This window comes from Erythrolamprus reginae, chromosome 2 (genome assembly GCF_031021105.1).
Source record: "Erythrolamprus reginae isolate rEryReg1 chromosome 2, rEryReg1.hap1, whole genome shotgun sequence".
Classification (NCBI taxonomy): Eukaryota; Metazoa; Chordata; class Lepidosauria; order Squamata; family Dipsadidae; genus Erythrolamprus; species Erythrolamprus reginae.
This window is the reverse complement of record NC_091951.1, coordinates 13,292,843-13,313,473: the sequence shown is the minus strand read 5'-3', so window position 1 is coordinate 13,313,473 and position 20,631 is coordinate 13,292,843. Positions and strand designations below refer to the sequence as shown.

Here is a 20,631-nt window from a genome sequence, read left to right as displayed (position 1 = left end):
ATCATAGCCTGAAGAGGGATTTATTGTTTTTAGTCCGATAATAATAATAATAATAATAATAATAATAATAGTGATAGTGATAGTGATAGTGATAGTGATAGTGATAGCGATAGCGATAGCGATAGTGATGATAATAATAATAATAATAATAATAATAATAATAATAATTTATTAGATTTGTATGCCGCCCCTCTCCGAAGACTCGGGGCGGCATACAACCACCAAACCCACCAAATCTTAGTTAATTGGAGGGAAAATGAAGAGCTTTGACGTTTCCAAAAGATTCGGGTCTTTGTTGGGGAATAAAAGCAAAAAGGGGAATTAATGCATTGTTCTGCGTTTGGCATCCCCGACCTTTTTCCGTGGAAAGACCCGCCTTCTCCCTTCAAGGTCCCCCAAATTTCCTTTGAGGGTTTTCATCCAGAGGGAAGATCACTTGGGGGTTTCTGATCGCCACCGGATCCCAGGCTGCGAGAGGCTATGTAGGGTCTGAGAGGGTTAACAACCCCCCCTCATCCCAGATAACTCTTCCGTTCATTTGACAGCCCCTTCCCCGCTTTTCTTCTGCCCCCCTCTCCCCCCGCTTGACAAATAATTCCTGGAATGAGATGTTCTTGAAATGCGTGACTCCGACGATACTTTCGCTTCCTTTTCCCAGCAGTTCTCACAAGTTTTGCTCCGATTGTCTGCCTAGCAATCAGAGGTGTCACGGGAACGCGGGCCTTTTAATTTTTTTCTTACTGGTTGAGCTTGACCAATCGCCGGCTAGCTCTGGATTTGGTGCGGTATTGATCAGCGGGAGCGCCTCTTATGTTTGCGATTTTATAGCAGAGCGCAGCGCGGGCGGACGATTGCGGACAGGATGGCTCTGCATTTTGCGCCCTTCTTGGTCCTGATGATAGAGGTGGTCGATCTGCAGCACATGTGCCTCGGTGAGACCACTTCCTCACCGGTGCCACTTCCAGGAGGTAAGTGATTCAACCCCTTTTTCTGCTGGTGCGAATCCATCAACGCCAGGGAATCTCCGTCTGTCTGTCTTTCTGGCTCGCTGCCTCTTTGTCTGTCTGTCTCCCTCTCTGCTACCACTCTCTCACGCTCCCCATCTCCCCTAGCCCATCTAAGAGCAGGACCAGATGGCCTCTCCAGATGTCAGTCAAAAAAAAGATATTCATAAAATTGAACGGGTCCAAGTACGGGCTACAAAAATGGTGGAAGGTCTTAAGCATAAAACGTATCAGGAAAGACTTCATGAACTCAATCTGTATAGTCTGGACTCTGGAGGACAGAAGGAAAAGGGGGGACATGATCAAAACATTTAAATATGTGAAAGGGGTTAAATAAGGTTCAGGAGGGAATTGTTTTTAATAGGAAAGTGAACACAAGAACAAGGGGACACAATCTGAGGTTAGTTGGGGGAAAGATTAGAAGCAACATGGGGAAATATTATTTTACTGAAAGAGTAGTAGATTTATTTATTTTATTTATTTATTTATTTATTTATTTATTTATTTATTTAGATTTGTATGCCGCCCCTCTCCGCAGACTAGATCCTTGGAACAAACTTCCAACAGACGTGGTTGGTAAATCCACACTAACTGAATTTAAACCTGCCTGGGATAAACATATATCCATCCTAAGATAAAATACAGGAAATATTATAAGGGCAGACTAGATGGCCATGATTTATTTTATTTATTTATTTAATTAATTGGATTTATATGCGGTCTTTTTCTGCTGTCAATCATCTATATTTCTAAGTGTGCCTGAACAATTCTTTCCATCCCACCGTGGAGGTTGTGGGATGGCAAACCAGTCAACTTGTAAACTCCCTGGCTGCCTGTGCACCTCCCACCCTCACCACTAGGGGCATGTCTACCATTAATAAGTTGCCCCCACTTGGACCAAAAAAGGTTAAAAATTCCAAGGCACTTGGGGGTAAACAGCAGGGTGACCGGGTAGGGTTTCCTGCTGCTTTTGCAGATGGATCTCCCCACTTCTCCTCTGTGGGTGACCACACCCTACATGGAGCAGTCCATACTAGGCCTTGCTGAAAGAAGGGGGGCACAATTGGGGGAGGTAGGCAGGTAGGTTTGGGGGTTCCTGTTCCCTCTTAGATCCTGCTTTCTCTTCCCTTTCTCTCTCACCCTGTTGTGGTTGGCTCTGGCCCAGCTCCTGCCCCAAGGAATGTGGAGGTGGATGCAGGGGAAACATCAACATGTCATAGGCCTCTTTTGTTGCCAACAGAGTCAGGTAGTGCAGTTTCCTCAGACGAAGAAGAAGGTGGGAGTGACTTGGAAGAGGGGGGCTTGGCACACAGCCCAGGAAGCCAATCTCCATTATTTTCAGTTGATTCGGATGAGGAAGTCTTGGACGCACGCAGGCGCAGAGTTATGCGTAGTAGAGACCAATTGAGGACATATTACAGGAGATGAGACAGCCCACCTGTGTTTGGGTGTGGCTCCAGTAATTAGAGCTGCTGATACAAATAGCAGCGTGTGGGCTTGGCCGTTGTGGAAGATTATCTGATCACAGTTCTTCAGGATTGTATTTTGCTGTTTCCTTTGTTTGTTGATTTTTCATGCCTTTGACACCAAAGATAGATAGATTTTATTGGCCAAGTGTGATTGGACACACAAGGAATTTGTCTTGATGTATATGCTCTCAGCGTACATAAAATAAAATATACATTTGTCAAGAATCATGTGGTACAACACTTAATGATTGTCATAGGGGTCAAATAAGCAATGAAGAAGCAATATTAATAAAAACCCTAGGATATAAGGAACAAGTTACAGTCATACAGTCAACATGGGAGGAAATGGGTGATAGGAATGATGAGAAAAACTAGTAGAATAGAAGTGCAGATTTAGTAGAAAGACTGACAGTGTTGAGGAAATTATTTGTTTAGTAGAGTGATGGGGTTCAGAAAAAAAACTGTTCTTGTGTCTAGTTGTCTTGGTGTGCAGTGCTCTGTAGCGACGAGTAAATAGTGTGTTTGTTTCACTTCGTGGGAAGAAGGAGGGCTGTGACGTTTCTTCTAGCTAAGTACTTAAGGACTGATTAAGGGACTTGTACAGGCTACAAGGTTGTTTTGGGGAAGAGTGCTCTTTGCAATACAAAAAGGGTGCTTTGTTTCTTTTGAATTTTGTAATAAAGGACATTGTTTTGAACTTTCAAATGTGTGTGTGTCTGAAATTTGTACCCTTGAATTTTCGGGAGGTTTCTACCAGAGAGCCCGGCAGAACACACCCAAAACTTCTCTGCTTTTTGCCTCTCATAGAAACATAGATGTCTGATGGCAGAAAAAGACCTCATGATCCATCTAGTCTGCCCTTATACTATTTTCTGTATTTTGTCTTAGGATGGATATATGTTTATCCCAGGCTCTTCCCACCCTCTCCCTTCTCTTCTTCTTCCATCATCTATTATTTCATTTCCCCTTTTCTCCCCCCCCCCCCGGTCTTTTCTTCTTTCTTCCAAATCTAATAATGGGGATTACTGCGCCCCAAAGCATCAGTGTCCCCCTAGCAGAAGCCCCCTAACTTTTTCCTTCTGAGTCCTTTTTTCAGGCTCCTCCTCAAATTCCCTCAAGCTTATCTTCTTCGCTGTCTTGGACTCCAGTCAGATGCCATTCCAACTTGTTATGCAGGGCTATTTAGACAGTCAGATCATTGCTTCCTATGACAACAGCAGCACAAAGATTCAGCTTCGAGTCTCCTGGATGGAGAAATTGGTGAAGGAGGATCCCGAATACTGGCAGGCTCTGACTCATTTCGTACGTGACATTGATCATCGGCTCAGAAAAGATCTGGGGAATTTATGGAATCCATTGCATACAATCAAAGGTCAGTGATGGGTCAGGTGGATCTTCCTGCTTCATATTCCCTGCCAATAGCAGGAGAGGATAAAGTATGTTTAATTTTTTGGTATACAATATAGATAATAAACACAAAGCTAATACAAGAAGATATGCACCAAGCATAAACACAACTCCCCCCTCTCAGGCAAAGTAAGAAAACGGCGCCCTCTAATGGCAAACCAGCCTAGAATAATATTAACCCTTTAAGTACAAGTTTTACAGTAGCAACTGTAACATTTAAAGTGACAGTACAAGTTTACAGTGGCAAACCCTAACACACATGTACCTTGTACTAACAGTTCCCATCCAAGAAGAAGCATTTCTGTCACTCTCTTATTTGAGGGGTAAATAAACAATCAATCAATCAATCAATCAGAAAAGAGCTGGAAGGGACTTTTGAGGTCTTCTAGTCAAACCCCCTGCTCAAGCAGGAGACTCTATACCAGGGGTGAAATTCAGCTGGTTCTGACAGATTATGTAGAACAAGTAGCGGAAATTTTGTATAGTTCAGAGAACTGGCACAGACAACCTCTGGCTGGCCCCAGAGTCTGGTGGGAATGGAGAATTTGCAATAGCCTTCCCCCAGGAGTGGGGAGAGAATAGGAATTTGTAATAGCCTTCCCCCAGGAATGGGGTGAGAATGGATATTTTGCAATAGCCTTCCTCTGCAGTTGGGTGGGGATTTGCAATAGCCTTCCCCCCAGAAATGGGGAGGGAATGGGGATTTTGCAGTATCCTTCCCACCAAGCCACACCCACAGAACCCTTAGTAAAAAAACAAATGAATTCTACTAAGTATAGATTCTACAAAGAGTGCAGAGAAGAGCAACCAAGATGATCAGGGAACTGGAGGCTAAAACATATAAAGAACGGTTACAAGAATTGGGCTGATTACAAGAAATGGTTGGTCTAGTGAATAGAATAGAATAGAATAGAGTAGAGTAGAGTAGAGTAGAGAAGAGACAGACAGATGGAATTGTCCTTGGGAGGCAAAACCCACAGCCACTCCATCTTATCAGGGTTGAGCTTGAGTCTGTTGACACCCATCCAGACCCTAACAGCCTCCAGGCACTAGCACATCACTTCCACTGCTTCGCTGACTGGACATGGGGTGGAGATGTACAGCTGGGTATCATCAGCAAACTGATGATACCTCACCCCACACCCCTGGATTATTAAACAGCAGGGGGGAGAGGACCGACCCCTGGGGCACCCCAGAAGGGAGTAGCCTAGAGGTCGACCTCTGACCCCCCAATAACACTGACTGCCACCGACCCGAGAGGTAGGAGGAGAACCATTGAAGAACAGTGCCTCCCACTCCCAACCCCTCCAGCCGGCTCAGAAGGATACCATGGTCGATGGTATCGAAAGCCACTGAGAGGTCAAGAAGCACCAGGACAGAGGATAAACCCCTGTCCCGGGCGTGCCAGAGATCATTTATCAACTCAACCAAAGCAGTTTCCATGCTGTAACCGGGCCTTAGTCCTGACTGTTGAGGGCGTAGGCTTCTTCCAAGGACCGCTGGAGCTGGAGCGCCAACACCTTCTCAACAACCTTCCCCATAAAGGGAAGGTTGGAGACTGGATGATATTTGTTGAGAATGGCCGGGTCCAGGGAAGGCTTCTTGAGGAGGGGGTCACACAAGTGCCTCCTTGTAGGAAGCCAGAAAGGACCCCCTCCCCAAAGAAGTGTTGACAATCTCCTGGACCCAGCTCTGTGTCACCTCCCTGCTGGCCGAAACCAGCCAGGAGGGACACGGATCCAGTAAGCAGGTGGCAAAACTCACAATTCCAATGGCCTTGTCCACTTCATCAGTTGTCACCAGATCAAATTCTTCCCAGACAGATGGACAAGTATGGGTCCCAGTCACCTCAACTGACTGGTTGTCAGTCGACTCTGTTATCCAATCAGAGTCAAGGTCCGCCCGGATCTAAGCGACTTTATCAGTGAAAAATGTGTTAAAATCCTCGGCACTACTCTGTAAGGGCTCCCCAACTCCCCCCTGGTTAAGTAGAGAGCGGCTGGATGAGATTCCGCTGATGCAATCAAAGCGGCATGATATGCGCATCTTGCCGCCTTGAGCGCCACTTTTTAAGTCTCAATATGAGCTCTTACAAGTGTTCGATCGGATTCAGACTTACTCTTCCTCCATCGCTTCTCCTTTTTTTTAAATTAATATTTTTATTGATTTTTATAATATAAAACACACACACAACATATTACATAAAACATGTGCTCAGTGATCCCACCACCAGACAATCAATCATACCCCACCACCAGTTGGGGGTATTTCTTGTATAAATCATTTAAACCCAAGAGTGAAATATTTCTTTACATATTATAGAGTGATTCCAACTTGTTTCTTATAGCTTGGTCTCGGATCCTACTCGCCATATATCGTCTTACCTTGTCCCATCGCCCCATCAGCTGTTGCAAATCAGTTTCATTAATCGAATCCATCCTTTTATCCATAATCTCGAATTGAATGTGGTCCACCATACCAATTTTGCATTGTCCATTTTATTGCATCTTTCCACCCCAAGACTATTACCGTCTGAGCGCTTTCTATCGCTACTTGTTTTATTTCTCTGTATTCTCCAATCTCACTACATTTTACTAATACTACCATTTCCTTAGTAATCGTCCATCTTATATTTAATATCCTATTAATATCCTCTTGCACTTTTTGCCAAAAGTTCTGCACCACTGGGCATTCCCAGAGCATATGCATAAACATTCCTTTATCTTGGCACCCATGCCAACAGATACCTTTAATGTTCTGCTAAAAGTGTGCAAGTTGAATGGGAGTGTAATACCACTTATGTAATATTTTCTTTCTCATTTCCCTAACTCTTGTATTCTTGATTTTCCTTATATTCTCTACTGTATTTTTCATCTCTTGCACCTCTACTTGTATCTCATTTTGCCACCATTTAGTCAATCCTTGGATCACATAATAATAATAATAATAATAATAATAATAATAATAATAATAATAATTTATTAGATTTGTATGCCGCCCCTCTCCGAAGACTCGGGGCGGCTCACACAACATCCCCGTCTGACTTCACTAACATCTTATATATATTGCTTGCTTGCGCCTTAGTACCCTCAGTTTTTTCTCCTATTATTTTCTCTAACTCTATCTCCTCCATCGCTTCTCTAGACATCTCTTCTAGCCTTTCAACTCCCAGAGTTCCTCAGTAAACCAAGGAGCTCTCCGGGGTCTAGTGCCGCGGAGAAGTCGCAACAGCGCAATCCAGTCAAGAGCCCCCAGGCTACAGCAAGAGACTCCACCGAACTGTGGACAAGTGCATCTGGAATAACCCCAAGCACCCTCTGAAAACCTTCTGGATCCATCAGGTGTCTGGGGTGGAATCACCTAGTCAGTTCCGCCTCCCTGCGGGGGAGGATTGGAGCCAGGAAGTGAAGCCACAGTAGAAGATGGTCTGACCATGACAAAGGCAACACTTCTAAGCCCCTTGGTCTCAGACCATTACCCAGTTGTTCAGAGAGGAATACCATGTCGGGTGTGTGCCCCCCCTCATGAGTTGGACCCTGTACTACTTGAATCAGGTCCATGGCTGTCATGGTGGCCATGAAGTCCTGTGCTAGCCCAGAGGTTTCACCGTGCAACAGCAGGTTAAAGTCCCCCAAGACAATAAGTCTGGGGAACCCCAGCACCAGCCTGGCTACCTCCTCGAGCAGCACAGGCAGGGCCGTTGACATTCAACTGGGAGGCCGGTACATGACAACAGGCCCACCTGAACCCCTAAGTCCAACTTCACCAGGAGGGACTCACAACCTGCAATCTCTGGAGCAACAAGTCTACGCAGGCAAAGGCCCTCCCTGGCTATAATAGCCACTCCTCCTCCCCTTCCCTGGGGTCGAGGCTGATGCCATACCTGAAACCCGGCTGGGCAAATTTCAGAGAGAGGAACTCCTCTCTCTGGGCCCAGCAAGGTTTCAGTCACACATGCCAGGTTGGCCTCCTCATCCAGGATCAAATCCCGGATGAGGAGAGCTTTATTTGCCACTGACCTGGCATTGATTTGCAGCAGCCTGAGCCCAGGGCCAGAGTTACACTCGTCACCAGTACCCAGGGTTGAGCTCACAGAGCTGGAAGAAGGGATCGCTATTAAGCAGCGATCCCTCCTTCCCCTGGAACGGCTAGCTCCATGGCTCCCACCATATCTGCCTCTCCCCAGCAAGACCGGGATATTCTGACCCTCTGTCACCCCAGACATAGGTGCCCCCTTCCCTCCTGCCTCTCCAATGTCAGGTGTGCCAAGAATTTCATTCATACCGTATCCATTCACCTCATACATACCATAAAAATAGCATAGGAAATAATTAATTAGCTGATAGTTCTTAAAGAAAAAGGAAAAGCCCTACATGGCTTAGGACTATCCTGGAGCCCTTCCTGAACCACCAAGGCTATTCAAATTAGGCTTTGCTCTTTTGGTGGGGCTTCCTTAAGAAACAAATCCCCAATCTCTTGGGGCAAAGACTTACTTTCAAAGAACCTTATTTGGGGGAACGTTGCAAGCAAATATGTTTGCTTCTAAGGAGCTTCTCTTGGGGGTTTGAAATGGGGTTTTGGTGGGGGGGTCCCCTCAACCCACTCTGGCCATTTATCTCTGCACTGACTGAGCCTCCTGAAAGAGGATTTGAGGCTCTGTGAATCCAAGACAAATATGGCCCTGCCATCTTATCCTTTTGCCCAGAAGGAGCCATTGGAGGAGGGAGAAGGGAGAAGGGGGAGGAAATGGGAGTGGGGGATATCTGGAAACCCTCAAAGTGTGAAGGGTGTGTGTGAGAGAGAGTGAATAGGGGTGCTCTCTCCGGAGACTCCTCAAACCAAACATATATCCCCCTTTCAGTTCCTCAGACACTACAGGGCATCGTAACCTGTGAATTCCTGGAATATGGAAATGAAGAAGACTTTTCGATGATGAAGATGGTTTATAATGTGGAAACCATACTTTTCGTATCATTTAATAATAGCGACACAGATACATGTTTTGATTTGCTAAAGAAGTGCCTGGTTTATGGGAATGAGACACTGATGAGAACAGGTGAATATCTGGTCCCGGCTGGACTTTCCTCCTTTCTGATCTGATTTCTTGCATGTAATTGATCCCTTTGGGTCCTTGGTCTGCTGCCTGGATGCCTGGAGGGAATCCTTCCCCTTCCTCTTCAGTAGGTCTCCAGGACACAGGAAGCCATTCAATGGACCAGAAAATGCAGCCTCTGCCTAGCGGGTGATTCTATGGGTCAATGAAGCAGCAGTCCACTTGGGTATATTTGCTGCGAGACAACTCGCTACCAGACAATTCCATGTGGAATATCTAAATGTCATTTACTTATTTACTTATTTACTTATTTATTTGTTTGTTTGTTTGTTTGTTCAATTATTTTATTATTTTATTATTTTATTGTTTTATTGTTTTATTGTTTTATAGTTTTATAGTTTTATCGTTTTATCGTTTTATCGTTTTATCGTTTTATCGTTTTATCGTTTTATCGTTTTATCGTTTTATCGTTTTATCGTTTTATCGTTTTATCGTTTTATCGTTTTATCGTTTTATCGTTTTATCGTTTTATCGTTTTATCGTTTTATCGTTTTATCGTTTTATTTACTTATTTACTTATTTGCTTGTTTGTTTGTTTGTTTGTTCAATTATTTAATTATTTAATTATTTAATTATTTAATTATTTAATTATTTAATTATTTAATTATTTAATTATTTAATTATTTAATTATTTAATTATTTAATTATTTAATTATTTAATTATTTAATTATTTAATTATTTAATTATTTAATTATTTAATTATTTAATTATTTAATTATTTAATTATTTAATTATTTAATTATTTAATTATTTAATTATTTAATTATTTAATTACTTAATTACTTAATTACTTAATTACTTAATCACCTTATCACCTTATCACCTTATCACCTTATCACCTTATCACCTTATCACCTTATCACCTTATCACCTTATCACCTTATCACCTTATCACCTTATCACCTTATCACCTTATCACCTTATCACCTTATCACCTTATCACCTTATCACCTTATCACCTTATCACCTTATCACCTTATCACCTTATCACCTTATCACCTTATCACCTTATCACCTTATCACCTTATCACCTTATCACCTTATCACCTTATCACCTTATCACCTTATCACCTTATCACCTTATCACCTTATCACCTTATCACCTTATCACCTTATCACCTTATCACCTTATCACTTTATCACTTTATCACTTTATCATTTTATCATTTTATTATTTTATTTACTTACTTGCTTGCTTGCTTGCTTGCTTGCTTGCTTGCTTGCTTGCTTGCTTGCTTGCTTTTTTTTTAATGCCGCCCTTCTCCTTAGACTCAGGGCGGCTTACAAAATGTTAGCAATAGCACTATTTAACAGAGCCAGCATATTGCCCTCACAATCTGGCTCCTCATTTTACCCACCTCGGAAAGATGGAATAAATACTATCTGCCACTGTTTCTTGGACATTGTTTCCATTTTTGTCAAGCATTTGAGCATTTCCTAAAAGTCTTGGAGATGCTGCTGTTATAGAGTATTAAAACCCTGAGTTAAAATTGAGTGGTGGGAGATTTTTCTGCCCGTCATTAACTGCTCGGAGTTAATTCCAGTGATGCTGTTTCTACAGAGACCCCAGTGGTGACGATGAACAGCAGGACGGAGGTGGAGGATGGGATGGAGACACATGTCTGCCGGATCCATGGCTTCTACCCCAGGGAGATCGATGCCTCCTGGACGAGGGACGGGGAGGTCTGGCTTCAGGATACCTTCCATGGATCTGTGGCCCCCAATGCAGATGGGACCTTCTACCACTTGCTCAGCATCCAGATCAACCCCAAAGAGAGGGACCGCTATCGATGCCACGTGGAGCACGACAGCCTGCAAGAGCCTCTGGCCTTGGAGCTGAAAGGTGCAATCTTCAGGATGGAAAGGCTCTGGGCTATTTGGGAGGGTGGAGGGTTGAGGGAAAGAAATCTGACCCCAGCTGTATCCAAATGTGAAGGTGAGTTCTCATTTAATAGACTTTCCCATATATGAGGTTGGTGGGCCTGCAGGGAACAGTCTGTCAGAGCTACACTTTCGGAAGATAGCCAGCCCAAGGAGCTAACCAACCCAACCAGCCAGCCACAGACCAATAGATATGGAGTTTTGGTTGGTCTTCAATGAAACACAGCAGCAGTAGGAAGTCTTGGAAAAATATATTTATTTCTTATTTACACTACTCTCTATATTCTATCTTTACTATACATACACCACACTAGTATCTCACTAGTATATCTCTACAACCAGAGGTGGGCTGCTGGCAGGACAGCATGGAATGCAGTTCCACCAGCAAAAATGGAGTTGTGCGTGCATCTCCATCGCCACACGGCGTGCACGTGCCGGGCACACGAGATTCGGCTTCTGTGCATGTGCAGAAGCCAAATCTCACCGCCCCAGCCAGCAGCGACAGCACCTGCTGCTAGGTGGGGCCAGAGAGAGCAGCGCTCGCTTGGCAGGCATGGGGCACCTCTGCTGCTGCTGCTGCTAGGGCCGTTTGGAGAGGAGACTCGAGTCACCTAGCTCAGCGCTGGCTCAAGTAGAAGACGCACCTGCTTCCCCACTGCAGCTAGAGTGGGACCGGGGCTGCTCGAGCAGGCAGAGCCGCCAGCAGGAAAAAGTGCTCCAGGGCAGGCCTGGAGGGTGGGCGGCGGCCACTTCTCTGAGCTGCTTCTTGAGCTGGCTCAGCCAGGAGACACGCCTGCTGCCTCACCGCAGACAGAGTGGGACCGGGGCAGCTCGAGCAGGCAGAGCACCGGGCATGTCTCCTAGCTGAGCCAGCACAAGAAGCAGCTCGGAGAGGTGGCCGCCAGCAGAAAAATGCTCCAGGGGGGGCCTGGAGGAGGGGCATGGTGGGCGGTGGTGTTCTGCCTGCTTGAGCCCCGTGGCTGCCGGCAAAGGCACTCCATTTAGTCCTGTGGGAAGCTGCCAGGAACCCAGCCCCATTGCTGCCAACAAAGGCAAAGGCACCCCATTTAGTCCCAGATTTCGTCCTTCGGGCAGCTCCCTCGCAGGACTAAATGGAACGCCTTTGCCGGCAGCCATGGGGCTGAGTTCCTGTGCGGTGGTGGCAGTGGCGGTCCATCCCACCCGGGACCCCCTGCCAACAACAACTGCATCCGACCAGAGAGGTAGAAAGAGAACCACTATAGAACGGTGCCTCCCACTCTCAACCCCTCCAATCAGTGCAGAAGGATACCATGGTCGATGGTATTGAAAGCCGCTGAGAAGTCAAAGAGCACCAGGATAGAGGAATGACCCCTATTCCAGGCCCTCCAGGGATCATCCATCAGTGTGACCAAAGCAGTTTTGATGCTGTAGACGGGCCTGAAGCCAGACATTTTTTTTTCAAATATAAATTTTATTTTTCTCCAACATAGGATAAAAAACAGTACATAAGTACAAACACTAAAACCATGTTTAAAATAAAACATATAAAAAAATTATTTTTCTATTAATCATTCAATGCATGCGTATCTTTCTTCCATTAAAAAACATTCTATAGAACTTATATAATACAGTATTATCAAATGAGAAAACCTCAAAAAGAGAAAAAACAATATTTTTCCCAACTTGCACTAAAACATTACATTACATCAATATAAACAATATCAAACTCACTATTAGGCCAATCTTAGTTGAAACTTTCATTTCTACATTAAATTAATTAATCCAGTATCAATTTATCCTATAATTGCTAGAGGTTCTATATACAGGTATATCTGAAATTAAAAAATAACCTTTATCATATATCACATAAATTATATTAGAAAATTCTATATGTTTAAATTCTTATTAATAAGTAAATTTGTATCATATTGTGCTACCACCAATTCTTATCTTGCCATCTGGCTGACAATATTTTAATTCAATATTCATATCTCATAGTTCTCCAAAATAACTATTTATATTTATTTATCTTTTAATGTTCCATCCGGTCATAAAACTTCCCCCAAATTTTATAATAATCAGAATCTTGTTTATTTTTCATTTTCAAAGTCAATCTATTCATTTCTGCACAGTCTGGACTTCTGGGGGCCTAGGCTTCCTCTAAGGACCATTGGCGCTGAAGCACCACCACCTTCTCAACAACCTTCCCCAAAGAGGGAAGGTTCGGGACTGGACAATAGTTGTTTAAAATAGCCAGATCCAGAGAAGGCTTCTTGAGGAGGGGATGCACCACTATCTCTTTTAATGGAGGCATGATGTACCCCTCCACCAATGAAGCACTGATAACCGCTTGGATTCAGCTTCATGTCACCTCCCTGCTGGACGAAACCAGCCAGGAGAGACACAGGTCAAAATAACAAATGGCTGGTTTTAAGAAAAAAGTGTACACATTATTTGATGATCAGGGATTTATTGAAACAATGGTCAGCAGGGTGTCTTCACGCCCCAGTAAGAAGCAGGGATGGGATTCAAAATTTTTAGCAAGAGGTTCTCTGCTAGGTTGCTAGATGGTGGGTGTGGTTTAGTCTGGTGGAGAAGGCATTTTTGCCCTCCCTGGGCTCTAGAGCAGTGATTTTCAACCTTTTTTTGACCCGCGGCACATTTTTTACATTTAGAAAATCCTGGGGCACACCGCCAACCAAAATGACACAAAATGACACTCTTACGCAGTACATATTATGCATATAGTTAATAATATAGTTTCTAAATGTATTTATACTCACTTAGTGTGAAACCTGGGCCTGTTTCAATGAACGCAAAAGGGATATCCTGGCCGCAATGGTAGTTTGGGGACCCTTGTTTAATTTCACCTGACTATGTCTCTTTTTTTTTTTAGAAAATATTTTTATTGAATATATACATTAAAAACAGGGTACAGAAAAGCAAAAGGAATATATATAATATACATTCTAACATTTATAATTTATTTATATAGTACATGTAGATGGGGAGGGAGAAAAGAAGAAAGGTAGGGAGTTGGGAAGGGAAAGAGATATAAGGGGAAGAGGGATAGGAAATTGGAGCAAAAGGGGAGTGGTAAGAAGAGAAGGCCAGTGTTAGAGCTGGGGCTTTCATGCTTTACGGCCTGTGGTTTAAGCATAGGTGGTGTAGATTTCCCTAAGGTTTTATCCATATGTTTTTGATGTAATTGTATCAGTGGTTTAAGGGTTTGTTTTCTTTGTCATTTAAAGTTCGCGTCAATTGATGTTTACAAATGTTATGATTTGTGATGTAGGTTGCTAGTTTTTCAAGTTGTTTTTGTTGGATATTTTTCTTGATGAATAATTTTTAAGTGATTTCTTTTTTTTTTACCAGAGGTACCATTTGTCCCATGCTTTGTAGAAATCTGTCTCATCCTTGTTTTGCAGTTCCATTGTGAGCTTGGACATTTCTGCACATTCCATTATTTTAATCAAAAGTGATAGAACGGTTGGGTTTTTTTCTTGTTTCCAGTAGATTATGTCTCATGGCACACTAGTGTGCTGCGGCACACTGGTTGAAAAACACTGCTTTCCTCGAGCCTTCAGGAGGCGAAAATAGCCTCCCCGGGCTTTGCAGGCCCTCTGGATTCTAGATTCTGTTTCCAGGCACATTTCCAACCTTCCCAAACTTCTGGTAGGCTCCTTTTTTGCCCTTCCTGAGGTTCTGCACACACCCTGCACATACCTGCATCCAACATTGGCTGCAAGGGGAGGGGTGAACAGAGCCAGTCAGGAATGGGATTTGAGGGTTCTGCACAGAATCTTAGCTAGAGGTTCTCCTGAACCCCCTGCGAACCCCCAGCAGCCCACCCCTGGTTAGAGAGACATGAAGAGGAGCGCCTTACACATCTTAATTTGAGGAATTTCCATCCCTTTGGCAGAACAAAGTCTCTCCCCTATTTTGGATGATTCGGTTCCAGAATTCAACTTGGGCCTCATCACTGGCTGTGCTGTGGCTGGTCTTGTTGTGACATTTGTGATCATTGGGAGTTTGATATTCTTGAGTAAGTATGTTTTTTTTTGGGGGGGGGTGGCCAGGGTAGGGCAGCAAGTGGAATGGCATGGAACACCATTCCACTGGTGGAAACGGACCTGTGCACACAGCTCCATCATCGCCGGCGTGCACATTTAAAGCCATTTGTATTCCCATACTAGCTGTGCCTCTGGTTGAAGAATTGCTCTTTGGGGAGATATATCAATGTTAAGAATCTTCCCTATTGTAGGATATAAGGAAATTCAAAAATAAAATAGTATATAATAGTAATAGTAATAATAATAATAATAATAATAATAATAATAACAACAACAACAACAATAATTTATTAATTTATTAATTAATAGATAAATTATTATTAATAAAATTATATATTAATAATAATTATTATTACTTAATCAATCAATCAATCAACTAATTAATTAATTAATATGTTCTGGGCAATTAATTGATTGATTGATTGATTGATTGATTGATTGATTAATTGATTGATCAATCAATTAATCAACCCTGATAAGACGGAGTGGCTGTGGGTCCTGCCTCCTGCCTCCCAGGGACAATTCCATCTGTCCGTCCATAACCCTGGGGGGGGATTATTGACCCCCCCAGAGAGAGTCCACAACTTGTGCGTCCTCCTCGATCCACAGCTAACATTGGAATATCATCTTTCAGCTGTGGCAAGGGGGGCGTTTGCCCAGGTTCACCTGGTGCACCAGTTGCAGCCCTATCTGGACCGGGACTCACTGCTCACAGTCACTCATGCCCTCATCACCTCGAGGCTCAACTACTGTAATGCTCTCTACATTGGGCTACCTTTGAAAAGTGTTTGGAAACTTCAGATCGTGCAGAATGCAGCTGCGAGACACTCTACAGTCTGCATTGGTTGCCGATCAATTTCCGGTCACAATTTAAAGTGTTGGTTATGACCTGTAAAGCCCTTCATGGCATCGGACCAGAATATCTCCGGGACCGCCTTCTGCCGCATGAATCCCAGCGACCGGTTAGGTCCCACAGAGTTGGCCTTCTCCAGGTCCCATCGACTAAACAATGTCATTTGGTGGGACCCAGGGGAAGAGCCCTCTCTGTGGCGGCCCTGACCCTCTCGAACCAGCTCCCCCCGGAGATTAGAACTGCCCCCACCCTCCTTGCCTTTTGTAAAGTTCTTAACACCCATCTCTGCCGTCAGGCATGGGGGAACTGAGACATCTCCCCCAGGCCTATACAGTTTATACATGGTATGTTTGTGTGTATGCTTGCTTTTAATAATGGGGTTTTTAGTGTTTTTTTAAATTATTAGATTTGTTCTTATATTGTCTTTGTTATTGTTGTGAGCTGCCCCGAGTCTACGGAGAGGGGTGGCATACAAATCTAATTAATAAAATAATAATAATAATAATAATAATAATAATAATAATAATAATAATAATAGGGACATTCCTTAAAGCTAAGGGAAGAGTAATAAAAAAATGCTTTGCTTGCAAAATATGTTATGGGCAATAATGAGGAGGTGTTGATAAAGAAGTCAGAAATGCTGATTCTTAAGTGTTACAGAATAGATATAGTGATTGGTAACTGTATTCAATAGGAGGGGTATGGTAAGGGTGTTGAGATAGAGACTATAAATGTAATGCTTTTGAAATTCTAAGTGTGGCTTTTGTCTCAAACCTCAATTTAAGGTCAAGTTGAAATATCCAACGTCGCTTTGCAATCTGTCATTTTTCTCTTTAAAAATAAAATCTCTTTGTTTCAACTGATCCAATTGTTGGTTAATTTCCAACACACTATGCCTCTTACTTGGTCCAAACCATTCAGACGTGTTTGTGTTTTTGTTTGTATGTGGTGGAAGTCAGAAAAAGCTGAGTTTCTCTATCTCTTTCCATCCAGCTAAGAGACTGACCACTTTATTTCCCTTCCTTCCTTCCTTCCTTTCTTTTCCAGGAAGATACAGTTCTAGCCGGGGTAGAGTACAAGGATCCACTTCTATATGACCCTACTATGGTGCAAATGTAAACACAACTGAAAGTGGAGCATCAAGAAAAAGGACAAATTTGAGGCTTTTTCTTTAAGGATATTAGAAACATAGAAGTCTGACGGCAGAAAAAGACCTCAAGGTCCATCTAGTCTGCCATACTATTTTCTGTACAGTGATACCTTGTCTTACAAACTTAATTGGTTCCGGGACGAGGTTCTTAAGGTGAAAAGTTTGTAAGACGAAACAATGTTTCCCATAGGAATCAATGGAAAAGCGATTAATGCGTGCAAGCCCAAAATTCACCTCTTTTCCAAGCCGAAGCGCCTGTTTTTGTGCTGCTGGGATTCCCCTGAGATTCCCCTCCATAGGAAACCCCACCTCTGGACTTCTGTGTTTTTGTGATGCTGCGATTTCACTGAGGCTCCCCTCACTGGGAAACCCCACCTCCGGACTTCCGTTGCCAGAGAAGCACCCGTTTTTGCGCTGCTGGGATTCCCCTGCAGCATCACAAAAACACGGAAGCCCGGAGGTGGAGTTTCCCATGGAGGGGAGCCTCAGGAGAATCCCAGCAGCGCAAAAACTGGTGCTTCTCTAGCAACGGAAGTCCGGAGGTGGGGCATCCCAGCGGCGGTGGTGGGTTTGTAAGGTGAAAATAGTTTGTAAGAAGAGGCAAAAAAATCTTAAACCTCGAAAAGTTTGTATGACAAGGCCTTTGTAAGACGAGGTATCACTGTATTTTATCTTAGGATGGATATATGTTTATCCCAGGCATTTTTAAATTCAGTTACTTTGGATTTATCTACCACGTCAACCATATTCACATGGTTGAGGACCTCATGATAAAAAGAAAGGCCTATAAATCTTTGATAAAACTTCCAGAGAAGAAAAAGATTTTATTCCATGAAGATAAGCTGGAAGGAGTGATTTAAACTTAACAAGTTAACTGGAATCAGTATGCTTTTTTCCCCTCTGCTTGATAAGTGCAACCAACAGGTTTAACTCAAAATTTAAAAATGTATTATTTTACCTATATATAATACTTAAGTAATTCTTAAAGTAGGCAAAAGCCACTGAAAATGTATTTGAGAGTATCGGTATTGAGAGAAAGTTAAAGAAAATGATGTACCAGTTTAAATAAAAACTCTGTATGTTAAAAAGGATGTTTATAAAAGAAAAAGAATATTCTTTAAGGATAGTTTGGAGGGAGGGATCTAAACGCAATATTGAAGTTTAAAGCTTGTGTGTTAAGAAGTCAAATAAATTAGAAAGTTTGATTTAAAAAGTGTTCTTTTTTTCCGGTTTAGTACTTTGAAGGAAAAACAGGGTAAAAATGTCCCCCCCCTTTTTTTCCCCAGTAAGCTCAAACAATTTGAAACAATACAATAAATGGTGACAGCTCACAAAGATTAGTAGTTATCTAGATCATCTGCAAAATTGGTAAGTTCCCCTTCTATTCCCTCATCTAAGTAATTTAGGAAAATATTAAAGAGTACTGGGCCTAAGACAGAAGTTTGTAGGATCCGACTACTTAATTCCCTCCATATGGACATAGACCCATCAAGGACTACTTGTTGAATATGTTTTGTCAGCTGGTTATGAATCCATCTGGTGGTGATACTATCTATCCCACTTTTTCTAGCTTACCAAGAAGTAGGTTGGGATCTACTTTGTCGAATGTTTTGCTGAAGTCTAAGTATTGCTAAAGTGACCAGATTGTAGCCTTGGCAAAGACGGGGGGGGGGAGATGCCAGCGTGAGCCCAAACTCGTGAAAGCTTCAACCGGGGCCCTGCTTTAAAGCATCTTCCCCTCAGAGCCACCGAACGTAGCTTCTGCTCTGGCAATCTCACACTGCTTACCAGAGCTTACAAAACTTTTGCCAGACCCATCCTCGAATACAGCTCATCTGTTTGGAACCCATATCGCATCTCAGACATTAACACCCTTGGAAATGTCCAAAGATACTTCACTAGAAGAGCCCTTCACTCCTCCACTCGAAACAGAATACCCTACGAGACTAGACTTTCAATCCTGGGCCTAGAAAGCCTAGAACTAAGACGCCTTAAACATGATCTAAGTATTGCCCACAAGATCATATGCTGCAATGTCCTGCCTGTCGGTGACTACTTCAGCTTCAACCACAACAACATAAGAGCACACAACAGATTTAAACTTAATATTAACCGCTCCAAACTTGACTCTAAAAAATATGACTTCAATAACTGAGTTGTCGAAGCGTGGAACTCATTACCGGACTCCATAGTGTCATCCCCAAACCCCCAACACTTTACCCTTAGATTATCTACGGTTGACCTCTCCAGATTCCTAAGAGGTCAGTAAGGGACGAGTACAAGTGCACTAGAGTGCCTTCCGTCCCCTGTCCTATTGCTCTCCTATATCTTCTATACCTTTTTTCTATTCCTATATCTCTTCTTCTATTCTTTCATTGATATGTTTTATTACTATATCTTCTTTTCTATTATTTCATAGATATATTTTACTATGAGTATCTCCTCTATAACCTTCATCGTGTATTTTATTATATGTATATATATACTTTCTAGATGTGGGTAGATCTATTTTTTAAAACTATCTTTTCCAATATATACCCACTAAAACTCTCATTGTGTATTGGACAAAATAAATAAATAAATAAAATAAATAAATAAACGTTGAAACAAACAAAGAAACCAAGACTCCCCAGGGAAATATTTCAATCCTAACCCCTTTGCATCTGTTGCAACCCCGGGCATTTCGGCTCCTTTCGGCTTGGAAGGTGGGATTCAGAACAGAACTCAGCTACGGTCTTCTGACCGCCAAACCTTACAGCGTCCAAGGGCGACAGGTTGGCAAGGTGGATGTCTCCGGTGACTCACCAGGAAGGGGAGATGGAGGAACAGCACGAGGACCGGCAGGCCGCTTGGCGGGGGGGGGGAGCGCTGAGGGGCTCCTCAGAATGCAAATAAACCACGACCCTTTTAAGACACAGCCGACAACCCTAACCCAGAGAAGCGAGAGAGTGGGGAAGACACCGTCGGCTGAGACTTAAAAGGGGCATGGTTTATTTGCATTCTACGGAGTCTACAGAGACGGGCGGTGTACAAATCTAATAAATAATAATAATAATAATTCCAAGAAGGAAGAGCCCCTCGGCGGTCTCCCCCAGCCAAGCGTCCTGCCAGTCTTTGCGCCTCATTGCTAGAAGCCTATTTATGTCCACAGTATTTAGCTAGTCTACTAGAATGAAATAAGATTGGTTTGGCATGATCTGCTTTAACAAACCCATAATGGCTGCTAGTTATTACTTTACTTTCTAGATGTTGGTAGATCTGTTTTTTTAAAAATTAGCTTTTCCAATATCTTCCCAGGTATTGATTGGTGTGTAGTTTTCTGCATCTGTTTTTGTCAGTGTGACTATTTTGAGACAACCCAGGAGCAAATACAGTATATACAGGTTTGTCTTTAAATAGTAAATTATCTATAAACAATATATACATACACGTCTAGGCAAAGTCAGGCAATCAATCAACAACTACAGTACTTAGCAATTACAGCATGGGGGCACAGAGAGAGAGAGGTATGCCCCAACAGAGCTTCTCTTATACTACACTCTTAAAGTGGTAACAGCGCCAATTGTCTTGGTGACTCATGACCAGCATCATATGATCATAGCAGCTGGTCAGTTCTTAAATCTTTACTCTGACAAGGTTTTTTTCCCCTTTTTTGAAAATGGGAACCTCTTTTCCAGTCCTCTGGTAGTTCGCCAGTG

At 42.9% G+C, this 20,631-nt stretch overlaps 1 protein-coding gene across 3 annotated transcripts in view; it reads left to right on the top strand.

Moving 5' to 3' along the window:
• Nucleotides 1–772: 772 nt before the first annotated feature.
• LOC139159757 (class I histocompatibility antigen, F10 alpha chain-like) overlaps nt 773–20,631 on the top strand; it is a 45,700-nt gene continuing 25,841 nt past the window's right edge. The window contains exons 1-6 of one of the 3 annotated variants that reach the window (XM_070737130.1): nt 793–968; nt 1,518–1,576; nt 3,650–3,845; nt 8,742–8,936; nt 10,556–10,837; nt 14,780–14,902. In XM_070737130.1, the coding sequence (XP_070593231.1) occupies nt 863–968; nt 1,518–1,576; nt 3,650–3,845; nt 8,742–8,936; nt 10,556–10,837; nt 14,780–14,902 (961 nt within the window). In that variant the 5' untranslated portion in view covers nt 793–862. Of the gene's footprint in view, nt 969–1,517; nt 1,577–3,569; nt 3,846–8,741; nt 8,937–10,555; nt 10,838–14,779; nt 14,903–20,631 lie in introns of all 3 variants that reach the window. The other 2 variants (XM_070737132.1, XM_070737131.1) reach the window with 2 other exon arrangements.